The sequence below is a fragment of the Drosophila busckii genome, chromosome 3R (assembly GCF_011750605.1).
Source record: "Drosophila busckii strain San Diego stock center, stock number 13000-0081.31 chromosome 3R, ASM1175060v1, whole genome shotgun sequence".
NCBI classification, from domain to species: domain Eukaryota; kingdom Metazoa; phylum Arthropoda; class Insecta; order Diptera; family Drosophilidae; genus Drosophila; species Drosophila busckii.
The window spans coordinates 16,541,151-16,563,129 of NC_046607.1; the positions used below are offsets into that span (position 1 = coordinate 16,541,151).

At 42.4% G+C, this 21,979-nt stretch overlaps 8 protein-coding genes across 9 annotated transcripts; 6 read left to right on the forward strand and 2 right to left on the reverse strand.

Moving 5' to 3' along the window:
- Positions 1-378: 378 nt before the first annotated feature.
- LOC108602910 (membrane metallo-endopeptidase-like 1) lies at positions 379-2,729 on the forward strand. Its single transcript, XM_017991222.1, has 2 exons — positions 379-790; positions 841-2,729. The coding sequence occupies exons 1-2, from the start codon at positions 395-397 to the stop codon at positions 2,491-2,493; spliced, it is 2,049 nt and encodes a 682-aa protein (XP_017846711.1). The 5' UTR covers positions 379-394; the 3' UTR covers positions 2,494-2,729.
- An 895-nt stretch (positions 2,730-3,624) lies between these two features.
- Positions 3,625-5,336, forward strand: LOC108601353 (neprilysin-4). The gene has a single exon (XM_017989253.1). It carries the CDS (start codon positions 3,642-3,644, stop codon positions 5,334-5,336), a length of 1,695 nt encoding a protein of 564 aa, XP_017844742.1. The 5' UTR covers positions 3,625-3,641.
- A 563-nt stretch (positions 5,337-5,899) lies between these two features.
- On the forward strand, positions 5,900-8,308 carry LOC108602909 (endothelin-converting enzyme 2). Its single transcript, XM_017991221.1, has one exon. The coding sequence runs from the start codon at positions 5,928-5,930 to the stop codon at positions 8,142-8,144; it is 2,217 nt and encodes a 738-aa protein (XP_017846710.1). The 5' UTR covers positions 5,900-5,927; the 3' UTR covers positions 8,145-8,308.
- A 4,396-nt stretch (positions 8,309-12,704) lies between these two features.
- Positions 12,705-14,052, forward strand: LOC108604574 (O-glucosyltransferase rumi). The gene is made up of 2 exons (XM_017994105.1): positions 12,705-12,833; positions 12,900-14,052. Exons 1-2 carry the CDS (start codon positions 12,707-12,709, stop codon positions 13,982-13,984), a joined length of 1,212 nt encoding a protein of 403 aa, XP_017849594.1. The 5' UTR covers positions 12,705-12,706; the 3' UTR covers positions 13,985-14,052.
- Positions 14,032-14,835, reverse strand: LOC108604577. 2 transcript variants are annotated; one of them, XM_017994108.1, is made up of 3 exons: positions 14,580-14,835; positions 14,320-14,527; positions 14,032-14,262 (listed from the first exon to the last, which is right to left on the reverse strand). In XM_017994108.1, exons 1-3 carry the CDS (start codon positions 14,795-14,797, stop codon positions 14,059-14,061), a joined length of 630 nt encoding a protein of 209 aa, XP_017849597.1. In that variant the 5' UTR covers positions 14,798-14,835; the 3' UTR covers positions 14,032-14,058. The 2 variants fall into 2 exon arrangements, with proteins under 2 accessions (XP_017849597.1, XP_017849598.1); XM_017994109.1 differs by having other exon boundaries at positions 14,170-14,271.
- A 24-nt stretch (positions 14,836-14,859) lies between these two features.
- Positions 14,860-16,129, reverse strand: LOC108604575 (E3 ubiquitin-protein ligase complex slx8-rfp subunit slx8). Its single transcript, XM_017994106.1, has 4 exons — positions 15,999-16,129; positions 15,688-15,949; positions 15,543-15,635; positions 14,860-15,483 (listed from the first exon to the last, which is right to left on the reverse strand). Exons 1-4 carry the CDS (start codon positions 16,044-16,046, stop codon positions 15,059-15,061), a joined length of 828 nt encoding a protein of 275 aa, XP_017849595.1. The 5' UTR covers positions 16,047-16,129; the 3' UTR covers positions 14,860-15,058.
- An 84-nt stretch (positions 16,130-16,213) lies between these two features.
- Positions 16,214-17,031, forward strand: LOC108604576 (vesicle transport protein SEC20). The gene is made up of 2 exons (XM_017994107.1): positions 16,214-16,363; positions 16,417-17,031. Exons 1-2 carry the CDS (start codon positions 16,283-16,285, stop codon positions 17,017-17,019), a joined length of 684 nt encoding a protein of 227 aa, XP_017849596.1. The 5' UTR covers positions 16,214-16,282; the 3' UTR covers positions 17,020-17,031.
- Positions 17,032-17,624: 593 nt separating this feature from the next.
- LOC108602426 (THO complex subunit 3) lies at positions 17,625-18,860 on the forward strand. Its single transcript, XM_017990542.1, has 3 exons — positions 17,625-17,747; positions 17,800-18,334; positions 18,393-18,860. Exons 1-3 carry the CDS (start codon positions 17,658-17,660, stop codon positions 18,734-18,736), a joined length of 969 nt encoding a protein of 322 aa, XP_017846031.1. The 5' UTR covers positions 17,625-17,657; the 3' UTR covers positions 18,737-18,860.
- The last annotated feature ends 3,119 nt before the right edge of the window (positions 18,861-21,979 follow it).

The following is a 21,979-nucleotide window of genomic DNA, read 5'->3' on the forward strand; positions in this document are numbered from 1 at the left end:
GCAACTGTTCGACTACCCTGTAGCTTGAGCTTGAGTTGAATATGCAAATTAATACGCTCTCAACTGTAAGCAATCAACTCTAGGGTAGCTGCAGCTCAATGAGTGACTTTAGCAACAAGTGGGGTCAAGTGCGAGCAAAATCTAATTATTTGTGTTTAAAGCAGCGTCGTATTGAGAATTAGATCATTAGATTTGGGTCATACACTCTATAATTGAGTCAAAGCTTAGGCTGAGCGCAAATTTTGCTACAAACGGTTAATGGAAATAATTAAATTAATCAAGCGCACGACGACGATAAGCCTGAAACAACGTCTACGCCCCAAGTCAAATATCGACGCTTGGAAGCTTTAAGAGCTCAGTTTGAATTCAACAACTAAACTGAGCAGAACGCAAAATGCTAAAACTTTGTTTGCTGCTGTGTTGCGCGTGGCACTTGGCGCTGGCCAATGTGGCACGTCCTTATGCGAGCAACTATACCACTGATATACTGCGTCTGTCCAAGGCAGCGGCTATGAAGGCTTATCTAGGCGATGGCGAGCAGCGTCCCTGCAATAATTTCTACAAGTTTGCATGCGGCAATTGGCCGCGTTTGCATCCAGCGAAGCTGAACAGTCGCAAGACCAACTATCTGGAGGAGCTGCAGGAGCTGTTTGTGCTCAAGAGCGCGTACATGCTGCAGCATGCGACGCGTAGTGTGGACACAAGCGCTGATCGCACGCTCAAGAGTTTCTACAGCACGTGCTTGGAGCAGGCGAATAATACGCGTGAGGCGTTGAAAACGCTAATGGAGGTAAGTTTATAAATTTATTTGAAATAAATAAATTAAATATTGTGCTTTAGGTTACCGATTTTCGCGGCGGCTGGCCAGAGATACGCGTGCCGTCTTGGTATAACTACGAATACGATTGGCTGCAGCTTATAGCCAAGCTAAAGCGTCAGCTGGGCGTTGATATATTGATCGGCTTGGATGTTGTGCTGGACTACAAGGAGGAGAATCAGCATCGCTTAAAGCTGGGCGCACCGCAGCTGCCGCTGGGACAACGTCGTCATTATCTTGATGCAGCTCATCATGATGCACGCGAGCGCTACGAGCAGCGCATAGTGGAAAAGCTGACGCGCTACTTTCCCGAGCAGTCAGCGCAATGGCGCAGCGAGCTGGCCGCACAGGTTTTAAGCATTGAGCAGCAGCTGGCGCGTGGCTTGCCACACAATGCGGCACTGCCAATGGAGCAAACCACAAGAACACGCACAGCAGCTGAGCTAAAGAATGCATATGGCAGCTATATCGACATTACGCGCTATTTGCATTATATATACAACGATACGCTCATTATAGATATATATGAAACGCCTGAGGACTATTTGTATAATCTGGTGGATGTTATCAAAAGCACGCCCAAGCTGCAATTGGCCAACTACACCATGTGGCGTGTGCTGGACACACTCGATGAAGCGCGCGTGCCTTGGACTATGCAGCAAGGACACTGGTGCGTGCAGCTTGTGCGCAAGTATTTCCCCCTGCAGCTGGAGAGCTTGTTCCAGCGCAACTACAACAACATGCAAATGGTCAACGAGCTGCAGTCCACCTGGGCGGACATTAAGCGCGTGTTCCGTGAGGATTTGCAGGCTTCAACTGAGCTGCATTGGCTTACGCTCGATACGCGTCAACGCGCCATAAACAAGCTCGAGTCCATGGACTTGCAAATGCGCAATCATGACGATGCGGAGCTTATCAGAGAGCTGCATGGACTGCATTTGCGGCGTGATCAGTTCTATTGGAATCTGGTGCAGGTGCTGCAATGGCGCACGGAGCGACATCTGCGCAAGCTGCTTACAGAGCCCAAGGCCACAGATAAGCTGTACAAGCTGCCGCACTATGAGCTCAGCAGCAACAAGATACACATACCCATCACCTTTATGCAGGCGAGATTCTTCTGGGATGCCGCCTATCCCACTGCACTGAAGTACGGCACGCTGGGCGTGCTGCTGGCGCGTCAAATGCTGCATGGCTTTGATGATGTGGGACGTCGCCACGATGCGCATGGCTATCGCAACAATATGTGGGACTTGAGTTCGGAAACTTCCTATGCCAGACGCACGCAGTGCTTCCATGAGCAGTACGCTGTGTTTGTTGAGCACCAGCACAAGCCTGTGCGTGATAAGGACCTAATGCGTCGCATTGTGGCCGACAATGGAGCACTGAACATTGCCTATCGCGCTTATGTTAAATGGCTTAAGAACTCTGCGGAGTCTGCATCGCTTTATCAGCGCGAAAGTTTGCCCATTTTGGAGCATAACCATAATCAGCTTTTCTACTTGGCCTATGCTCAGTTGTACTGCTCCGACTATCCCGAGCAGCTGGAGGTGTTTGAGGAGCTGCCCGAGCAGCTGCGTGTCAACACTGCGTTGTCCAATGCGCAGTCCTTTGCCAATGCCTTTGACTGCTCCAGAGGCGACAAGCTCAACGCTCGCTTCAAGTGCGTGGTCTTCTAATCGAAATGCATTCACTACATTTTTTATAATCTACGCACACACACTCACTAATATATTGCGCTAATTGCATTGGGTAATCGAGCATTTATCTATAGCCTAAAAATAGCTGAACCCAACTTGACTTTATTCAATTTGTCAATTAAGCAAATAAATGCAGCTAAAGTGCACAACACGCTTTGCTACCAAACTAAAAACAACTTTATTAAATTTTTTCTATTAAACATTGTTGCAAATATTTATAAAAGATCAAATTAATATACAACACAATATAATTAAAATAAAAATGTTCTTTTATTGACTGTACAATATTAGTTATGCCAACATAAATTTAGTGCTTAATAAAATGTTTCTCTTACTTTCGCTGGCTCTGCGGCTTCAGCTTGCCATTAATTTGTAAATTTTCATAAAATTTTCTTCAACAAAATATTTATACACTCAACGTTTTATTTTATTGAGCGCATATGTGAAAAAAGAAATAAAAATGTAATGTTTATAAACACTAAACTAAGCATTAAACTCTATCTCATCCCTCTCTTACTTATACTAAATGCATTCTTTAATTTAAACTTTTGCTTTTCTACTGAGACACATACAAATAAAAATCTAACTCATAATATTTCTCTCCCTCTCTCTCTCTCAACTAGCGCTGCTGCTCTCGAGTGCAACTGAGATAACCTCAGCGTTGAACCTTCGCTCATTATCAGCGCCTGAGCTGTATAAAGAGCGTTGTGTGTAGACTGTAGAGCGTTTGACTTGCTCGACAGTTGGTAGTCGACAATGCAGCAAACATGTCCCAGCTGAGATGGACAACAATTTTGTTAGCATTAATGCTATGGACGCGCTTTGGTTACATGTTTGGCGACATGGACGATGCGCAGCAGCGTGTCTATCAAACCGAGGAGACAGTGCGTCAGTTCAAAGCGCATGAGATGCAGCGACAAATGAATTTGCGTGCAAATGCTTGTGAGGATTTCTATGAATACGCATGCGGCAATTGGCAAACTGAGGCGACGCCAGAAGCAAAGCGACAGCATCGCATAGACAACGAGCTAATGCGTCAGCTGGAGGAGGCAGTGCATCGAGAGGACAGCGCAGCAGTGCGACAGGCCAAGGAGTTTTACAAGAGCTGCAAGCAGGCGCAGCAGCAAATGCAGTCGCAGCAGCAGCAGCAACAATTTCAAAGTGAGTTGCTGCAACAAAATGGCGGCATGCCCGCTGTGCCAGGCGCCAATTGGCAGCCACATGGCTACGATTGGCTGCAAGTGGCTGCCAAACTGCGACGCAACTATGGACTCGATTTGCTTATAGGACTGCGCATTGGCTACAACTATGATAATGTGCAGGAGAACAGCATTTATTTGACTATACCTGAGACTATAATGCCGCGACACCTGTGCAGCAGTCGCTTGAATACAACAAATGTGAGCTATGCAGCGCTGGAGCAGCGCGCGACTGAGCAGCTGCAGCGCTGGTTGACCATAGCGCAGCATAGCGCGCATTCTATAGCTAGAGATGTGTTGAGTTTGGAGCATGAGCTCTGCGGCGGCATGGGCCAGTTGCTGCAGTGGAGTGCAGAGCGGCAGCTCTACGAGCGCAACTATTCACGCAAAGCTTTGGCCATGCACTCGCAGCTGTACGACATTGATTTTGAGGCTTATGTTAGCCAAATTTTTGAACGCACTATATACAAACCTGTCTATTTGGTTGCTCCTGGCTACTATGAGCAGCTGAAGCGCACGCTGCAAACGCGCAATGCCAGCCAAGTGGCAAACTATTTAATGTATCGCGCGCTTGCAGCGCTGGAGCTGCAATCAACTGACAAATTTTGCTTGGAGCGCAGCAAATCGCTGCTGCCTGCTGCGCTGGGTGAAATGTATGCCAAGCCCATAAGCAGCTTGCAGCTGCCCCAAGAGCTGTTGCAACTTTACGATCAGCTGCGCACGTCGTTGAGCCAAAGTCTAAGCGCTGCTTGGCTAGAGGAGGGCAGTCAACGCATTGCCAAGCGCAAGCTTAACGAACTGCAGCTTACATATCCCAAGTATGAGCACTCCCAGGGCTTGCTCAATGTGCAACTGCAACATAACAACTATTGGCAGAATCTGCGGCAGTTGCTGCAAGCCAAACAGTCCAAGCAGCTGGCGCGTCTATTCGAGGAGAATCTGCCTGCGCCTGCAGATCCACTTGAGGCATATGAAACGCGCATTGTATTTCGCGCAGTGCAGCGTCATCTTGAGCTGCCTTGGGCGCTGCTGCAGCCACCAGAGTATGATGCACGCTATGGCCAAGCTTTGACTTATGCCACGCTGGGCACGCAGCTGGCTCAAGCGCAAGCTCAAGCGTTTGATGAACAGCATTGGTCGGTGCGGCTGCTCGAAAGCGACAATTGGGATGGATTAACTGGCTGGCGTTATCGCAATCGCAGCGATTGCTTTGCACAGCAAGTGTTGCACTATCTGCAAGCAAATGCAACTGCCACACAGCTGCTGATTCAACGCAGCGCTGCACTGAACGTTGCCTTTCGTGCTTATCTCAATTGGCTTGGCTATCTGGAGCCGCATAATGATTTTGCTCGCCTTTCCAAGGAATCGCTGCCGGGTTTGAACTATTCCAATACTGCGCTCTTCTTCTTAGCGTATGCTCAACAACATTGTCTGCCCAAGCATCAGGAGCGTGAGCAGCAGCTGCATGGCTGGTCTAGTTATAAATTTAGCGCTAGACAAAATCACAGCTGGACGCGTCTCTTGGTCAATGGTGTGCTTCAAAATCATGCGGAGTTTGCTCGTGAATTTCGTTGCCCCGTGGGCTCAGCTATGAATCCATATGACAAATGCTTAATCTATTAAAAGTTTGCTTACTTTTTATAATAAATAATAATAATAAACTAAAATCTAATTCAATTCATTGCCAAAATTGTTATCAAAACTGATTTTAGTGCTCTGCTGCTTTTAATTTTAATTAGAATTAAACGAATGATTTTAATTTGAATTAAATCAGTTGAAAGCATTCAAAATGAAAATGCACATTGAATTTTAAGAAAAGGAAAACCCCAATATTAAAATATTTCATTAAGACTGCATAACTCAAATTCAGATTGGAACAAACTCAAACTGATCACGATGAAGTAAATTCAAAAACTGATTTGAATCTTGTTCACATCTCTGCTGACTGAGCTTTTGGCAATGACTCAATGAATTGTATTAGAATATATACTAAAAACCAACGAGGTCGACTTTGTTTACTTTGCTCTCCCTCTCTCTCTCTTTTAAGTGATAACCCCAGACACAGACTTGAACTGTTTCCCATGAAGTTCATGTGCGAAATAAACAAAAAGCAAGGAAATTGCCATTGCCTTATCAGGCGAGCAAACAATTTGAAGCTTCAGTCACATTTCAAATGCCAAGATGGCCAGACACACGTTCTATATAGTTTGCTATATGCTAGCGTTGAGTTATTGCAATGCTGCGCGCTATACAAAAATGAATCAGAATCAGAATCGAGGAGCTGCAGCAAACTATGCACAGCAGCCACAGCTGCAAGCAGCGAACTCAGCAGAGCTGCAAAAGGTGCGCAGCAGCATTAGCAGGGATATGCTCAAATATATGAATCTAAGCGCAGATCCTTGCGAGGATTTTTATGAATATGCCTGCGGCAATTGGGCGCAGCATCACCTGAGGCAGCTGCGTGGCGCTTACGGCAGCGCACAAACGCTGATGGAGGAGCGCATAACGGAACAGCTGCAAAAGATGCTAACAACGCCGCTGACAGCGCTGCAGACACGTGAGCAGAGCAACGACTATGCGCTGAATGTGCGCAAAGTGCGCAGCTTCTATGAATCCTGCGTTCAAATCGAAGCAAATGCTGCAGAACGTGCCGCATATCTGCGGCAAGTGTTGCGCAAACATGGCGGACTGCGTATTGTAGAGAATTCCAATTGGCAAACCGACAATCATTGGCTGCAAATGTTGGCAGCGCTGCGACGCAACTATGGACTCGATATACTCGTCGGTTTCGATGTGCAGCTGAACTTGCAGCAGCTGCGTGGCAATAGCATTTACCTGGGCGAACCCAAGCTAACAATTATACCCAAGGAGCAGTGCAATGCGCAGGCAGCAACACGTGATGCGAATGTGCGCAATGGTGAGTTCTATACGCAGCAGCAGCAGCAGGTGGCGGATAATATGATGGCTTGGTTCGATATTGAGAGCGGCGAGGCAGCGCGTTTCGCTGGCGATATAATACGCTTTGAGTTTGAGCTGTGCAAGCGCATGGGCGTCGAGGAGGAGCAGCAGCAGGATGAGCAGCAGACTACGTCGCGTGGCAGTCGCATGGGGCAGCAACGCTTGCGTCAGCAGCAACCAACGCTGTATCCACGTGTTACGCTTGTTGAGTTGACAGCCAAAATGAATCGCACGCTTGACTTTAAGTTGTACGTTGAAAGCATTTTGGAGTATCAGCATCTGGAGTATGTCTATCTAACTTCCACACGCTATTTGCTGGAGCTAGCGCGTCTAGTGCGCGCCAACAATCGTTATACGTTGTCAGGTTACATTTTGTATTTGGCGCTGCGTGAGCTGGATCAGCCGCCACTGGCAGCGCCGCTTTATCGTCCACGCCAGTGCGTGCAACAGCTGCAGCGACTGCTGCCACAAGTGCTGGGCGACATGTATCAGCGGCAGATGCAGCGCGACGCTTCACAAGATGACATGGATCAAATATTTATAGACGTAGTCAAGGCATTCGATCAGCAGCTGAAAGCGCCTTGGCTCAGCGACATGGATCAACGTGCAGCGCGACAAAAACTCGCGCAGTATCATACGCAATTTCCGGACTATCAAAGCGTTGATTTGTCCAACTTAAAATTTCAGAATCAAGACGACTATTGGCATAAGCTGGACACTGTGCTGGCGTTCAATGCGCGTCAGCAGCTGGAGCAGCTGCGTGGCAATAGCATTGCTGCCACAGACGCTGCTGCTGACACATTGGCTGCCTTTGAAGTTCGCGCTGCGTTGGGCTCACAGCATGCGCTGCTCGTTGGCTGGGGCTTGTTGCAAGCTCCTTTCTACAACTATTACTATCCCAAAGCTTTGAAATATGCGCTGCTCGCTCAACGCTTGGCTGCCGCTTTGATTTTAGCCTTTGACAACGAGGGCTGGAATCGCAATCCGCAAACTACGTCGCCCTGGAGTGAGTTTACGCTCGCAGGCTGGCGCAATGCCAGCGAATGTCAGCGCGCCGCATATAGCAACTATCTGAGCAATAATCCTGATGATTTCAACAATGCTACACGTCTGCGTGAGGTCATAGCTGAGAGCAGCGCTTTAACTGTCGCCTTCAATGCCTATTTGGCTTGGCTTGAGCTCACCGATCACAAGACCATGCAGCAGCTCGTTAAGGAAACGCTGCCAGAGCTTAACTTTACCAATACGCAGCTTTTCTTCATATACTTTGCTCAAACACGCTGCTGGGCACAGCCAGAGGCGGCGGAGCAGCAGCAGCTGCCGGAGCTGGCGTCGGCTATGCCGCTGCTTAAACACACGCCCGAGCGCTGGAATGTTAATGGACCGCTGAGCAATACGCCAGAGCTGGGACGTGAATTCAATTGTGCCTTGGGCAGCGCCATGAACAGTGGCGACAAATGTGTAGTTTACTAAATATAAAATTAATTAGCTAAGCAGCAGTTTTTTATTATTTAACGCAGCAGTCAAACAACTTTTAAGTTATTTTCATGGGAAAGTCGAAATGTGAGCGTCGTAACTGAATTTTTTAGCTGCAATATTATTGTTTTATTTACGTATATTAAATTCAAGAAAAGTAAGCAACGCTTGATTGCAATTTGATTCAACATTGCTTCGCCTCATGGAATCGTTCTGACTGTGTTTCTCTATATAGAGTTACGGCATTTAAACACAATATGGCTTTATAAACAGTTATACGCATAATCATGATGAAATCGGTGCGTCAATCGAAGCGTGTATAGCAATAATAACTGTAAACAGTATAAAGTACAAAGGTATGCGCTCAAATTAAAGGTCTAGTAAACAATATTTATATGGGGAACTGTGCTCAAGTTTAAAATAAACTGGTATTAGGCATCTCAATGATTAATTAATTTTACAAATGCCTTAAGTATAAATCAGTCTTTTTTCCAAGCCACACATGACCTAATTTTCAATTTCATGCTATAAATCTGTCTAGCAGACGCTCCAGACTACTTGACTTTACATATGTTCACATTTATAAATCTATCAGCTATATACACAAACATGCATGTAAATATGTTTTTCAGGCTGAGCAAACATATTTATTTTTGAGAAATTTCTTTGTCATCTCTTTTATGTCAATTATAACGTAATAAACATGCGCCAGATTGTTTTTTACACAGACTACACATTTTTACACTCTTGACACTCTATATATCTCATTCGTGTTTGACCCAAATGTTTAAATATTTAACGTTAGAAGCAGCAAACAGTGAGGCTGTCATCTCTACTACAACAAACAGATTCATAATTTGTTTGTTTAATAGCAAGAAACCGGGTTAACAATGAGTAGAGTGTTGTTTACAGTTGAATAGACCAACTTAAGAGCAGTGCTGCTGCTGCTAAGCGACAGAGCGAGACAGAGTATTGAGTATTGCTTCAGAGTTATAATTATATCTGCATAGCGGCTGGCTCGCTATGTGGGCGACAACAACAGCAACAGCAACGCCTACAGCTCTGGCGTACTTATGTATGTGCCGTTTATTCAAGTACACACACACACACACACACACGAAAAAATACTTTACATGCGTATTTGGCAAGTCATTTTATAATAAAAATTTATATTTTATTCAATAATTTGCTGTCATGCCTGCTGAAAGCTGCAACCATAATAGGCAAAAGTATTTTGTCGAAAAACAAAATAGCAAACGTCAGCAAAGAAAAACATTTAAAGTAGTAGCTAGTTAAGATTAAGCTTAAAATATAATTAAATAATTAATTAAGCTTAGAGCTATCATAACTTAACTACCAAACATAGTTTAAGCTTCAATTTGCTGCTTTTATAATTCTTCGTTTCGCTGAGTGTATGCAAATGCTTTTTACAGCACACAATTGATTAAGAATATAAATCTAAAAGGGAAACTGCTAAATATCAATCATACAGTGACCCTCACCGCAAATAAAGCGTACATTGAAAAATGCTTAGTATGCACACTCAAAAACAATTAACAATGAAAATCCAACACAATATAAATGAACAACAGAGTGTTAGAAATTCTCGCTGCAATTATGGCACTGAACCCTGCAAGAAAAAAACAGCTGGTCAAAGAGAGTAAAGCGCATAAGGTGATACAAGACCTGTGCCCACACACACACAGCCAAACGCACACACACACACGCACACATAAGAAACTGAATAGTGAGAAGAAAAATCGATTTTTCAAAATAAACTTGTAGCTGCTGCTACAATAAAAATTGATATGCACATAAATTTTACTCATTGTTTATGTACTATATGCACTTTATGCAGATTACGTTTCAAAACAAACCGAGAGACACAGCTGCTGCATTAATTATGGCAATATTATGAGCTCATATATTTCCTATACGCAGCATTTGATATTTACACACATTGGTTAAGTCAGTTTTATGCTGGTTTCAACTTACCGCAAGTGTTATTTATATTAATACATTGGCAAACGTTTAAATTTACACAAAACACTTGTTTATGGCTTTATTCAATGCCGAAAATAAATATTTTTAGATGAAAATCATTTTAAAATGCACTACGCACTACTGGCAATTTGCTTTTTCAACATACTTCCCCTCTCACAGCGCACTCCCTTTCCAGCTCGCTCTTGCTCACTCACTCACAGCTGCGTGCTCAGTGGTTGCTGTGGGTGTGGTGAATTTTATTTAGCACTGTATACACTTATCGATTTATCAAAAATGTGCCTTTATACAGAGAGCCACTAAATAAACTAATTATTATTAAAAACTATCACACGCACTGTATTTGTAACAAATTTATTTGTTTGTCAATGCGCGTTGTTTAGCGATAAACGAAAGAAAAAAACAAAACACACGAGCCAGCACCAAGTCCAACGAACAAGCGACCGTGTGCGGCGATGCTTTGTAACTTATTGGCATTGGGTGCGCTCTCGCTCAAAGTGCGCGCATACAACATAGACACCCCTGCAGTTCTACAAGCAGTGCCGAAGTAAAGTGTGGGTGGTATAATTTGCATTGAATGACTTTTACAGTTTCCTATTTTGTGCCTACGTGTATTATTATTAACAATAATTTTGCTGAGTAAATAAAGAGCATTAAGTATATAATTAAATATATCCACATACTTCTATTAATGACTAACAATAAAAATGATTTGCATGGCTTTGCACAGAATCGGAAATGTTAACGATACTATTGGGTCTTACAACATAGACAGCGACGCCGGCAGTGCTGCTACTGCGCTCTGAGTATAACAGCGACTTCCAGTCGCATAGTTGACCAACATACATAATTTAAAAGGCATAGAGGCACTTATTAATGAGCCACTAGAGTTAACAAGAGAAACAGCATTTTGAGAGAGGGAATGAGCGAGTAAGAGAGAGAGAGAGAGAGAGAGAGAGAGAGAAAGGCGCCTATTTCCTTGGTTTGAATGGTGAATGCAAGCATTGAACTTTTTATTTGGAGCAGTGTGCTGATGACACATCGCCTAGACTAACTGATAACAGCTACGAAATGCACAGCACACCACACACATACATAAATACATAACAGACGTATGAATGTACGTATGTTTACTCGTGCGTATCATGCTTATTGTTGCTAAGTTCAATAGCAAAGTAAACAATAGAACAGCTTTAAAATACTTTTATCATTTTCTTTGACACTTTTTATAGAACTTTAGATTACCAAAAATGTGTCTTAATGATGAAACGATAGCTCTGATGAAAAGTTAACTGTGAATAATTTCCAATGCACAGGCGCAGCGCAACAACAAAACTCTGATTGGAAAAATAAATACTGCAACATATAAAACAGTTGGATGTACAACTGTTATATACATACATATATACATCAGGTGATGATTCATTTGGTTTGCAAGTGCATTAAAGCTTCGGTGTGGGAAAAGATAAAAAGTCTTGCAGTCTTTGTTTTGTTTGAAACGAGTTTTGAAACGGTACATAAATGGTAAATGGAAATACACCTTGGTACATACATTGGTATGTATGTATGCATATGCATAGGTAATCAAATTGGCTCACATGCATTCACTAAGATAACGAATGCTGCGATAGACGCGTACAACAAACCAAAGCAAAGCAACGCAAAGCACAGCATACATAAATAAATAAATAAATCTGTAAATTAAATTGTGCACTCAGCACGCAACGGAAGCTTAAAACAGTATAGCGAATGGCTTAAAAGCTTTGAATCATTAACAACAGCAACAAATTAACTTAATGACGAACAGCTGAGAGAGACCAAATCGAATGATTTCAATAAAGTTTTTATGGCCATTGTATCCACATACAATACAATGATAACTATTATATATAAACTATGTGACGTATTTACCTTTATTTATTTGCTAATTATCCCCAGTATTCATCTAACGCCAACGCCTCTCACTTGATTGCAAATGCCACTCCCACTCAAATTGCAATTCCAGTTGGATGTGAATTTCTTGTTGGTGTTGGGCGCTTAACTTTCGTTGCCAAATGTTGCAAATTTTTTGTTTTTTCTTTCCTTTTGGTCTTCTCTCTTTGCCCACTGTTCGATAATTTACTTGCCAATGTATGTTTGTGTGTGTTTGCAGTTATGTCAACTTTTTTTTGCTCTTTATTCGTTTCATTTTTTGTTGTTGCAAAATTTTTGTATGTAAATTGTGAACAATGGTACACTCGCGTCGTAAACAATTATAGTGGCTTCGATTGGTGTCCACGCATAATTACGCGTATGCATTAAAAAGAGTAGTCGTTTAATTATATTTTCGTTCGTTATTTGTCGTATTTAAACTAATTATAAAGGCGGAACAAGCAAAAAAACTTTCGACGTCTTTCTTGGTTTCTTTCAATATACGTCGATGTCAGTGTGTACACACCTAAATACGTTTGAAAATAGCAACTCTGCGTAAACCAAGTAACGATTGAGTAACTGTTAAGTGTTGGCGATTTTTTACTTTAAAATACTTTTGAATATAAACAAAATACAAAATGCGCGTAATGTTCTTAGTTTTATGCTGTGTTATAATTTTAAGTGAAAATGTTAATGCAGCTACTGAAAATCAAGCTTGTAGTGAGGGAGAGACAATATGCGCTGCGCCCAATGTGGAAAAGAAACTATATGCAAGTAATAAAACTAAATTAATGCTATTTAAGAATCAATAAATATAGAAAAGTATTTGTATACTTGCAGTTAAGCAGCGCATAGCACAGGCTATGGCTAACTACGAGAGCTGCAGCACTGACGTTGCTGACGTCAACTGCACTTGCCACGCTGCTGTAATAAAAAAAGATCTGGCGCCATATAAATCAACAGGTCTCAGTCGTAAAATGTTGGAAAATGCCGCCAAGTACGGTACACGTTATAAGATCTATAAACAGCAGCTTTATCGAGATGAAAACTGCATGTTTCCAGCACGTTGCCAGGGCATAGAGCATTTCCTGTTGCAGCTGCTCCCACAATTGCCGGACATGGACTTGGTCATTAATACCAGAGACTATCCGCAGCTGCAGTCAGCTTTTCGTGGTCAGGATGCAGCTGTATTTAGCTTTTCCAAAACGCAGGAGCATCACGACATCATGTATCCAGCTTGGACATTTTGGGCTGGTGGCCCAGCGACCAAGCTGCATCCTACAGGCATTGGACGCTGGGATTTAATGCGTGAGAAGCTGCGCAATAGCGCTGATGCAATTGCCTGGAACGATAAACAAGCGTTAGGCTTCTTTCGGGGCTCACGCACTTCGGATGAGCGTGACTCATTGGTGTTGCTTTCGCGCCGTCGTCCCGAGCTTGTGAATGCACAATACACCAAAAACCAAGCCTGGAAGTCGCTCAAAGATACGCTGAACCAAGCGCCCGCCCAGGAGGCTTCTTTTGAGGATCATTGCCAGTACAAGTATTTGTTTAATTTTCGCGGAGTCGCCGCCAGCTTTCGTCTAAAGCATTTGTTTCTCTGCAAATCATTGGTGTTTCATGTAGGCGATGAATGGCAAGAATTCTTTTACCCACAGCTGAAGCCTTGGGTGCACTATGTGCCACTGCAAAGTTATCCTAGCGAGCAGCAGTATGAAGAGCTAATAGAGTTCTTCAAAAATCATGATGAGCTTGCTCAGCAAATTGCTACAAATGGCTACGATTTCATCTGGCAGCATCTGCGCATGGAAGACATATCTTGTTATTGGCGTAAGCTGCTAAAACGCTATAAGAAACTTTTAAAGTACGAGGTGCAGCCGGATAAACAAATGAAGTTTGTAGGTGGTGCTAAAGATGAATTGTAAGCTAAGTTAGTATTTATGTTTAATGTATAACTACACAAATGTCTCTCATGGCGAAATAAATAATTGTATTTATTTCATATCTCTTTGTAAACGCTAGTGCTTTTCTGTGTTGAACTTGATACATAATCAAACAAAAGTATTGACGTGTTCCTCCTAGAGGATGTATGTTCGGCTACAAAATTTAAGAGCAGCTGCAACCCCTTAGAAAACGACGCGGATACATGATCTACGAGCACGTTGCACTCCAGTAAATAATCATAGATGTACGTTGACATTAACTAGAATCGCTATTATAAATTTATCAAATTCCTAGAGCAATAGTTATCAATCCTTACCACCAAATGACTGGTGTGAATGCCACGTCTGGCAAGTTGTCGAATATTTTCGTCTAGTACTGATCGAAATACTGCCGGTGTATATATTGTGTTTATCAGTCTACCCAAGAGCTTCATGAAGTTCAGCACATGGTTATGTAGAATATTCAACTGTAGCACACCGGATAAGCGAAATTTTTCAATTTCTAACTCGTTAGCTGTAAAGAATCTATTAAAAATGGATTATTATAAACACTGTGGTTGGAATTAAGTGAACTTACCTTAGTGAAATTTCCTTGCTGAAACGGTGCAGAAATGGTTCGATCATCACCCAAGCCTTTCTCAGCGACACCTTCTCCATGGGACTAAATCCATAGTCATCCATGGGATAATAGTAATACACTTCGGGCAACTGTTTTGGATAGATGTCGGCAACATTCTTGTAGCTGAGCTTAGCAGCCGAATGTATTGATGAATGACGCGATGATAAAATTTCCATTTTTTATAGGTTTTTTTATAGTTTATAGTTTTTTTTTATTTTATATTATTTTTGGAAATGTTTTGTGTATTTTGTAGTGTTTTACATCTAAAACTATAATAGCATAAGCCTACTGGATTTTCATTTCAATGAATACTGAATAATTATTTTTTTGTATGTGTAGTGTAATGTTACCAAGTGCTTCTTTTGTTGATAATCATTTACAATGGCTGGATGAACAAATTAAACATAAATCACAAAACTTCAATAACTCTGGCTGCCTTATAGATAAATGCGTGAAATATGACGGGCAGTGATCTTTTTGTTGCACAGTGGGCACTTGTGTGTGGTACGTGCTGCAGTCTCAATGCACACCTTACAAAAAACATGTCCACAACGTGTCGACGAAGGTAGACGTTCATGAGCAGGCTCTAGACAAACGGGACATTTGTAAGAGTTATCATTTGATACATTTACCTCCTTCTCATGTTTAGGTGGTAATGGCAACGGCTCTCGGCTTGCATCGCGGGCACGCCGAGGTGTATCATAATCTTCGAGATTAATGAACGAAGGCAGACGACGTGGTGTTGTTGGTGAGCATAAGTCTATTACTTCATCTGGTTGGCGTGAACGAGCAGCTCTCAAACGTCTAGCGCGTTCATATTCAGAAACATCAATTGTCAAAGAAATGTCAAATGTATTGGTAGCTGTAGACAAAAGCAACACATAAGTAAATAAGAAACATAATTTTGAATATTATGAGTACCTCTTGGTGTAGATGCAGAAGGAAACGCTCCCATGTCTGCGCTCAAGCCTATCTGGGCTAGATTGTTCGCAATATTGTCGCAAAAGAGGCGTACTACACAAATTAAAATTAAATATGGCAAACATTCGAAGGCACATGTGCTTACTGTTTTCCATTTCGGCTTGTACGCTCCCCTCATTTAAGGACTGTTGCAAACTGAACTGCGAAGTACTGTCCTCAACCAAAGAAGTTTCGTCGTGATTGGACGGACTGGATTCGTTTTCACTAGTCCTGTTGCTGATATACTCACTAATGCTAGCTATGCTATCCTCGCTGGTGGTAGCTGTGTTCTCACTTGTAGAATCAATGCTGCCACCGGGAGTGTTCTCGCTTCCAGAATCACTAAATCCAATCCCTGAGGCCACTGACTAAAAATCATGTGTAATTTTTTGGCGTGCACAAACTTGTTATACTTACTATAGGTGAACGAGGCTCTGAATCGTACAAGTCAAGCCAGTCAGACATTATACAATAGTAAATAAACTGAACAAATTGCTTTTGAGAACATAAATTCCATGCAAATGTAAATGTAAAATTTTTAAGCAATGGCAACTAGTACTACTTCGATAAAATTGCGCGGCCAAGCAATAAACAGCTGATAACTGTGGCCGATACCTGTCACGATATGCAAAACCTATCGAGCAGCACTTGTCATCGTCCCACGTCATAGCCCAAGCAAATTTATTTAAAGTGTATTTAAAATGGATAAAGATAAATTTACGCTGCAAACTATAAGGCAAGACCTGATTGACAACAATCTGCAAGCCAAGGCAATTATACAAGTAAGTTGGGTGCCTCAAAGTGCCAACGAAATATAATTGCTTATAAATTGTAGGATATACTTAACAGCCGGGGCTCGCTGGCGGAGCTGGAAGAGCTGAATGAAGCCGGTCGCGGCAAGCTGTCAGCTATACGCAAAAATATTGAACGTTTGGATAACTGGGCACGTGACATGTGCGATGCAAATTTACTAAAAGACGTGGACACGCATCGTGATGAATTCTCGAAAACATTGCAAGCATTCCGTAAGGCCAATGTCTCAACCATGCTGGAGATTGAGAAAGCTAATCGTGAGGAGCTCATGGCTATTACCGGTGAGAGTGAGCTGCGTCAGCGCACCACTCGTGGCACGCGGCACAATCGTGGCAGCGTCGTCTCCCAGGAAAACGATGTCACCGAGAAGATGCTGGCCATATCGCGGCATCTATCGGAAACCACACAAAAGAGCGCAGTTACGCTGGAGACATTGGTCGCCTCCTCACAGAACGTGGAAGCCACTAGTGATGAGTTGCAGCATACGGCGGGTAGCATTACACAGTCCGGCAAGCTATTGAAGAAGTACGGACGACGCGAGTGCACGGATAAAATGCTTTTGTTTTTTGCTTTTTGTCTATTTCTAGCCTGTGTCTTTTATATTGTGCAAAAGCGTTTATTTTAAATAATAGTGTTTATTCTTAAGTAATTTTTATTAGGGTTTATTTTTTATAAATATTTATTTACATGCTTTTTATAAATTGTTAATCGTTTCCATTCAGCTAGTAAGGACATCTAGGTACTCCGCCAGGATTAGTAAAGCCATTTGTATTGACAATGCGGCAAATATCCTTGTAGGAGCGTTGTTGCTCCATTCGTTGTCTTGGCCTCTGTGGCTGGGCGTAGCCTCTATTGTAGTATCCTTGATAGGTCAGCGGGGCAGCTGGATATTGGTACTGTGCATTAGCAGTTATCAGGCTTAAAAAGGCCAGAACTGTATAAAAAAGCCCAGCTTGCATATTTGTTTAGCTCGCTGTATAATCTGTAACTGAAACTTATTCTCTGGCTGAGCTGAAATTCAAAATGGGCTGACCTACATTTAAGATTGCCGCAACCTTCATGATGTCCATGGACTTATTTGCTGATAACGCGCAGAAATTTGAACTTTAAATGAACGCGCCAAAGAAATCAGTATTTTACAACACTCCCCAACACACTTGAAGATAATACTTGTTTGCTGCGATAGGATTATCGATAGGTTTGCCGGCGTTTGTTTTGGTAAACATTTTAGTTTGTTTTTTTTTTAGAAAAGAATCATCAATAATGAATCGCATTGAGCAAACTTATGACGATCTCAAGGCGTACTTTCGAGGACACAACAAAATACGCGAGCAGCGCATTCACTCGTCCAAGGTAAGGCCACGCTGAGCAGTTGAACTAGCTTTGCTAATTTGTTGTCTCTTAGGTGCACTCGGTATGCTGGAACGCCAATGGCTGTCACCTGGCCTCTGGCTCCTTTGACAAAACAGTGGCTGTGTATGCGTTAGAACGTGATCGTTTTGTCAAGAGCCAAGTGTTCCGAGGACATACTGGCTCCGTGGATCAGCTGTGCTGGCACAAGAGTAATTCGGATCAGTTTGCCACAGCCAGTGGAGATAAGACTGTACGCATTTGGGACATACGCGTGGCCAAATGCGTTTCAGTTACAAGTACCAAGGGCGAGAACATTAACATAGCCTGGTCGCCAGATGGCAAAACTATTGCAGTGGGCAACAAGGAAGATTTGATAACATTTATTGATACACGGACCAACAAAATACGCGTAGAGGAGCCATTTAGCTTTGAGGTCAACGAAATATCTTGGAACAATACAAATGATTTGTTCTTCCTGACAAATGGCATGGGCTGCATGCATGTACTTAACTACCCAAATCTGGAGCCTCAGATGGTATTGAAGGCACATCCTGCCAACTGTATATGCATAGAATTTGGACCAACAGGTGAGTGAATAAAGTTGGTTTATATGCTTAATGTTTTAAATGTGCGAATTGCTTGCAGGTAAATACTTTGCCACGGGCTCAGCAGATGCACAAGTGTCACTCTGGGATGCCAATGAGCTGGCTTGCCTGCGCATGATAAGCCGTTTGGAGTGGCCCGTGCGCACCATATCCTTTAGCCACGATGAGCGCTTGCTTGCCTCCGCCAGCGAGGATTTGATCATAGACATTGCCTACACAGAAACGGGTGAGCGTGTCACAGATATTCACGTGGATGCATCTACCTTTACGGTAGCCTGGCATCCCAAGCAATATCTGCTAGCCTATGCCTGTGATGAGAAGGACAACCTTGGCGATAGACGACGCGATGCGGGCAATGTTAAGATCTATGGTTTCGCTGAATAAACTCAAAGCTATCCCAAAATAGACTCTGTATAGTATATATAGTGTTTAAGTGCTCGAAAATGTATATGTGTTGGTAATCTGTGCATGCAAGTACTTTTTTTCACGCACACTCTCACTTGTAATTAGTTTTAATTAAACTGAAATGAACTTTTCCGGCTCTGTTCCCCCAAAAGTGGACACCAGACATTATTTACAGCACACAGTGTCCTTGTTAAGTGCATATACGCAACTTTTTACATGTGTGATGGTGTTTGTACCTGTGTGTGTGTATGTGTGTGTATTAGAGAGTTTGTTTCTGTGGCACAGTTGCAACTGTCGAATGCTTCAGCAGCAAGTTTTGTAAATAATTGTGTTTGCTTCTGACATTGCGCTTAAATATTGTTTACCTTATACACACACATGAACACATACATACATGCATACATATATGTTTATATACATGTTGTGACAAGGACACACATCGATTATTCGCACAAACTGTCTGCCTGTTTACAAGTATTTATTTCTTGACTAACCGCTCATTATTCTCATCAGCTAACTTGGCTTTTGTGCGCTCTTTATGTGTCCATAGGGAAGCGAGTTTAAATTGCTTTTAAAGCAGCCGCAGCTTATGCTTTTTGCACAGCAGCAAGGACACGCCTGACGTTGCACGCCTGTTGCATTTTGAATAACGGCAGCAGCAAATGAATAAATCATAAACTAAGGCCAAGTCAATTTTTATGATAGCCAACATTTTCACTATTTTCTGCTGCATTGTTAGCAACATTAAAGCTAAACATTTTGCTAGCCAGGCAAAGACCACAGACTTTTACTGTATCAGGACAAGAGAGCAAAGGCAACCGCAACGTGTTTCAATTCCAACTATAAACAGGATTCACAGGACCGGATGGTAATTAAAAAAGCATTGCATCACAAACAGAAAAACACACGCACACACACACGCGCGTACTACACCCGACGCTTTTCATTTCCGTAAACTTTTTCTTTCGCTTATTTACTTTTTGATGTTTGTTGTTTTCTTTTTTCAAACAATTTCAATTAATTAGGCATTTAAGGCTGCTAGCTTGTTATACAAACTTTCACTGCTGCATTATAAACGGCAAAAGTTGCAAACTGTAAGTGTAATTAGCTAATAACAAAGCAGCGCTTAAGCATTTGCTTTATATATTTATGTGCGACATAGTCAACGTGTGTACTTGATTGTGCATAAGTTAAGTGCGCTTAATTCACATTGAGTGCTTTTTTAGTCTATCAAGGACACCTTTCACCGAAATTTTCTACTTTTTTTCTATGCTAACGTCACTTACCTGATGTAGACAAGCGAGGACAGCAGCACTCTCGAACATTTTAACACAGTGATTTGCAAAAAAAAAAAATAAAGTAAAGCTGCAGGAAAATGCACGCGACTGGGAGTTATACTCTATCCCACAATTGGATTGAAGCGAACTTTTTGCTACATTTTGATGGGCTTTGCTTGATCTTATTTGGCAGCTCCCCAAGCTGTGCCTAGGCCGCTGCTCGTTACATAGCTTTACGTGTTGAAATATTGGCAATGACAGTCGCATTTTAAATATTTTAAGTGTTTCGCAGTGAATTGGCAGTTTAACAAATTAGCAAAGTCTATTATAATCGCATTGAGCGCAGCTTAAGGAATCTTCTGTTACTTATAAACGCATAAAAATATCTTTAATAGCCTGTTCAATTATCTCGCAGTTATTAATGCCAGCTGTCAGGCCCCCCACTGGCATGGGGCATGCTATATGGCATATTACGCATACGCAGTGGGGAGTTTTTTGAATTTCATTTTATAGGCGGCATGCAATCCACTTTGAAAGCTATTCCTATAGCCGTAAAGACAGCTTCTAATATAAAATTGAATTTAAATAAATGACGGCGAACGTTAAAAGTCAGAGCAGCAGTCAGCACGAACTCAACTCACTAACGCACACACTTTTTCGATTTCTGACTTGATTTGCTTGCCAAAGAGGCGCGACCCATACAACGCCCCAGCACTTTACTCAAATTTAATATGCAACAATCTTTTTGCCAAAAATTGGGCGCAGGCAGGCAGGCAGGCAGGCAGGCAAGCACGCTGACAAGCGAACGCATAATCAACATCAATCGACAGCAAGGCAGACATCCTGATGGCGTAGCTTTTGTAATAAATCTTCAAGTTGTTTTAATTTATGCATGCCACGCGCGCGCGCGCTCTTTTGCTTGTGGCGGCGTGTGCCGTCTGCCGTGTGGCGCAGGTTGGCGCTGCAACTTGAGAAGCGGCAGCACCAGCAGTGGCAGCAACAGCGGCAGCTGATATTGATTAAAAATGCAAAGTACTCAAAGTGCACTGAAGCACGTTCTACACTACACTACACACAAGCGTATGCAAATGCTGATGACATGAGTGGCAAGCGCTATCATCAACACTGTTGATAGCCCAGGCGAATGACTAATTGAAGAACTCAAGGACGAGTGCCTGCCCGCCCGCCTGCGTGCCTGACTCGAATTGTGGTTGCCTCGCTCAGTCATTGTAATAGCTTTGTCAAACTGACAAGCAATGACAAGCATCAACAGTTGTTAAATTGCCAAAATGTCCTTGTTCGTGCATGTCCAGCACTGTTCAATATCGTACTCTACGCACACACATACATGTTGCCAATCAATGTTTGTTTGGTTAAGTAACAATGACATTGCTTTAGGCCAAAAACTAATTACCCTTTCTAACTTAATAATACGCTTGAGAGCAGCAACTTCAATAAATAAGAATAACAAACAAAAGTTAGGCTGCCGAAACTCTGTCATAACTCTTTTGGCACATACATATAATTTTTGAGTTTTATTAAAAACTTTTCGAGGTGTTGACTGAACTTTCCAAAAATGCATTGTCAGCATGCACTTACACACACTCATGCACATGCACATACACATACAATTTGTGAGTGAAAATAACAGTTGAGCAAACTTTTTTGATTGTCTGTCAAAGAGGCAGACGAGAGCAACAACAACAACTAAAAGCAATTATCACGCAAGTGTTGAAAGCAGCTGACAGAACTTGCTCGCCCACTTAGCTCCGCCCCCTCATCAACAACAACAACAACAACAACAACAACAACACTTTCACTCTCTCTCTGTGCGCCTTTTTGTCTAGCGCTACGTGACTTTTGTTTTCGCCTTCAAGTCATTTCCATTTCCTTAGTGGCAAATCAAACGTCATCATCACGAGTACTAATTGCTCACATTAAGCAT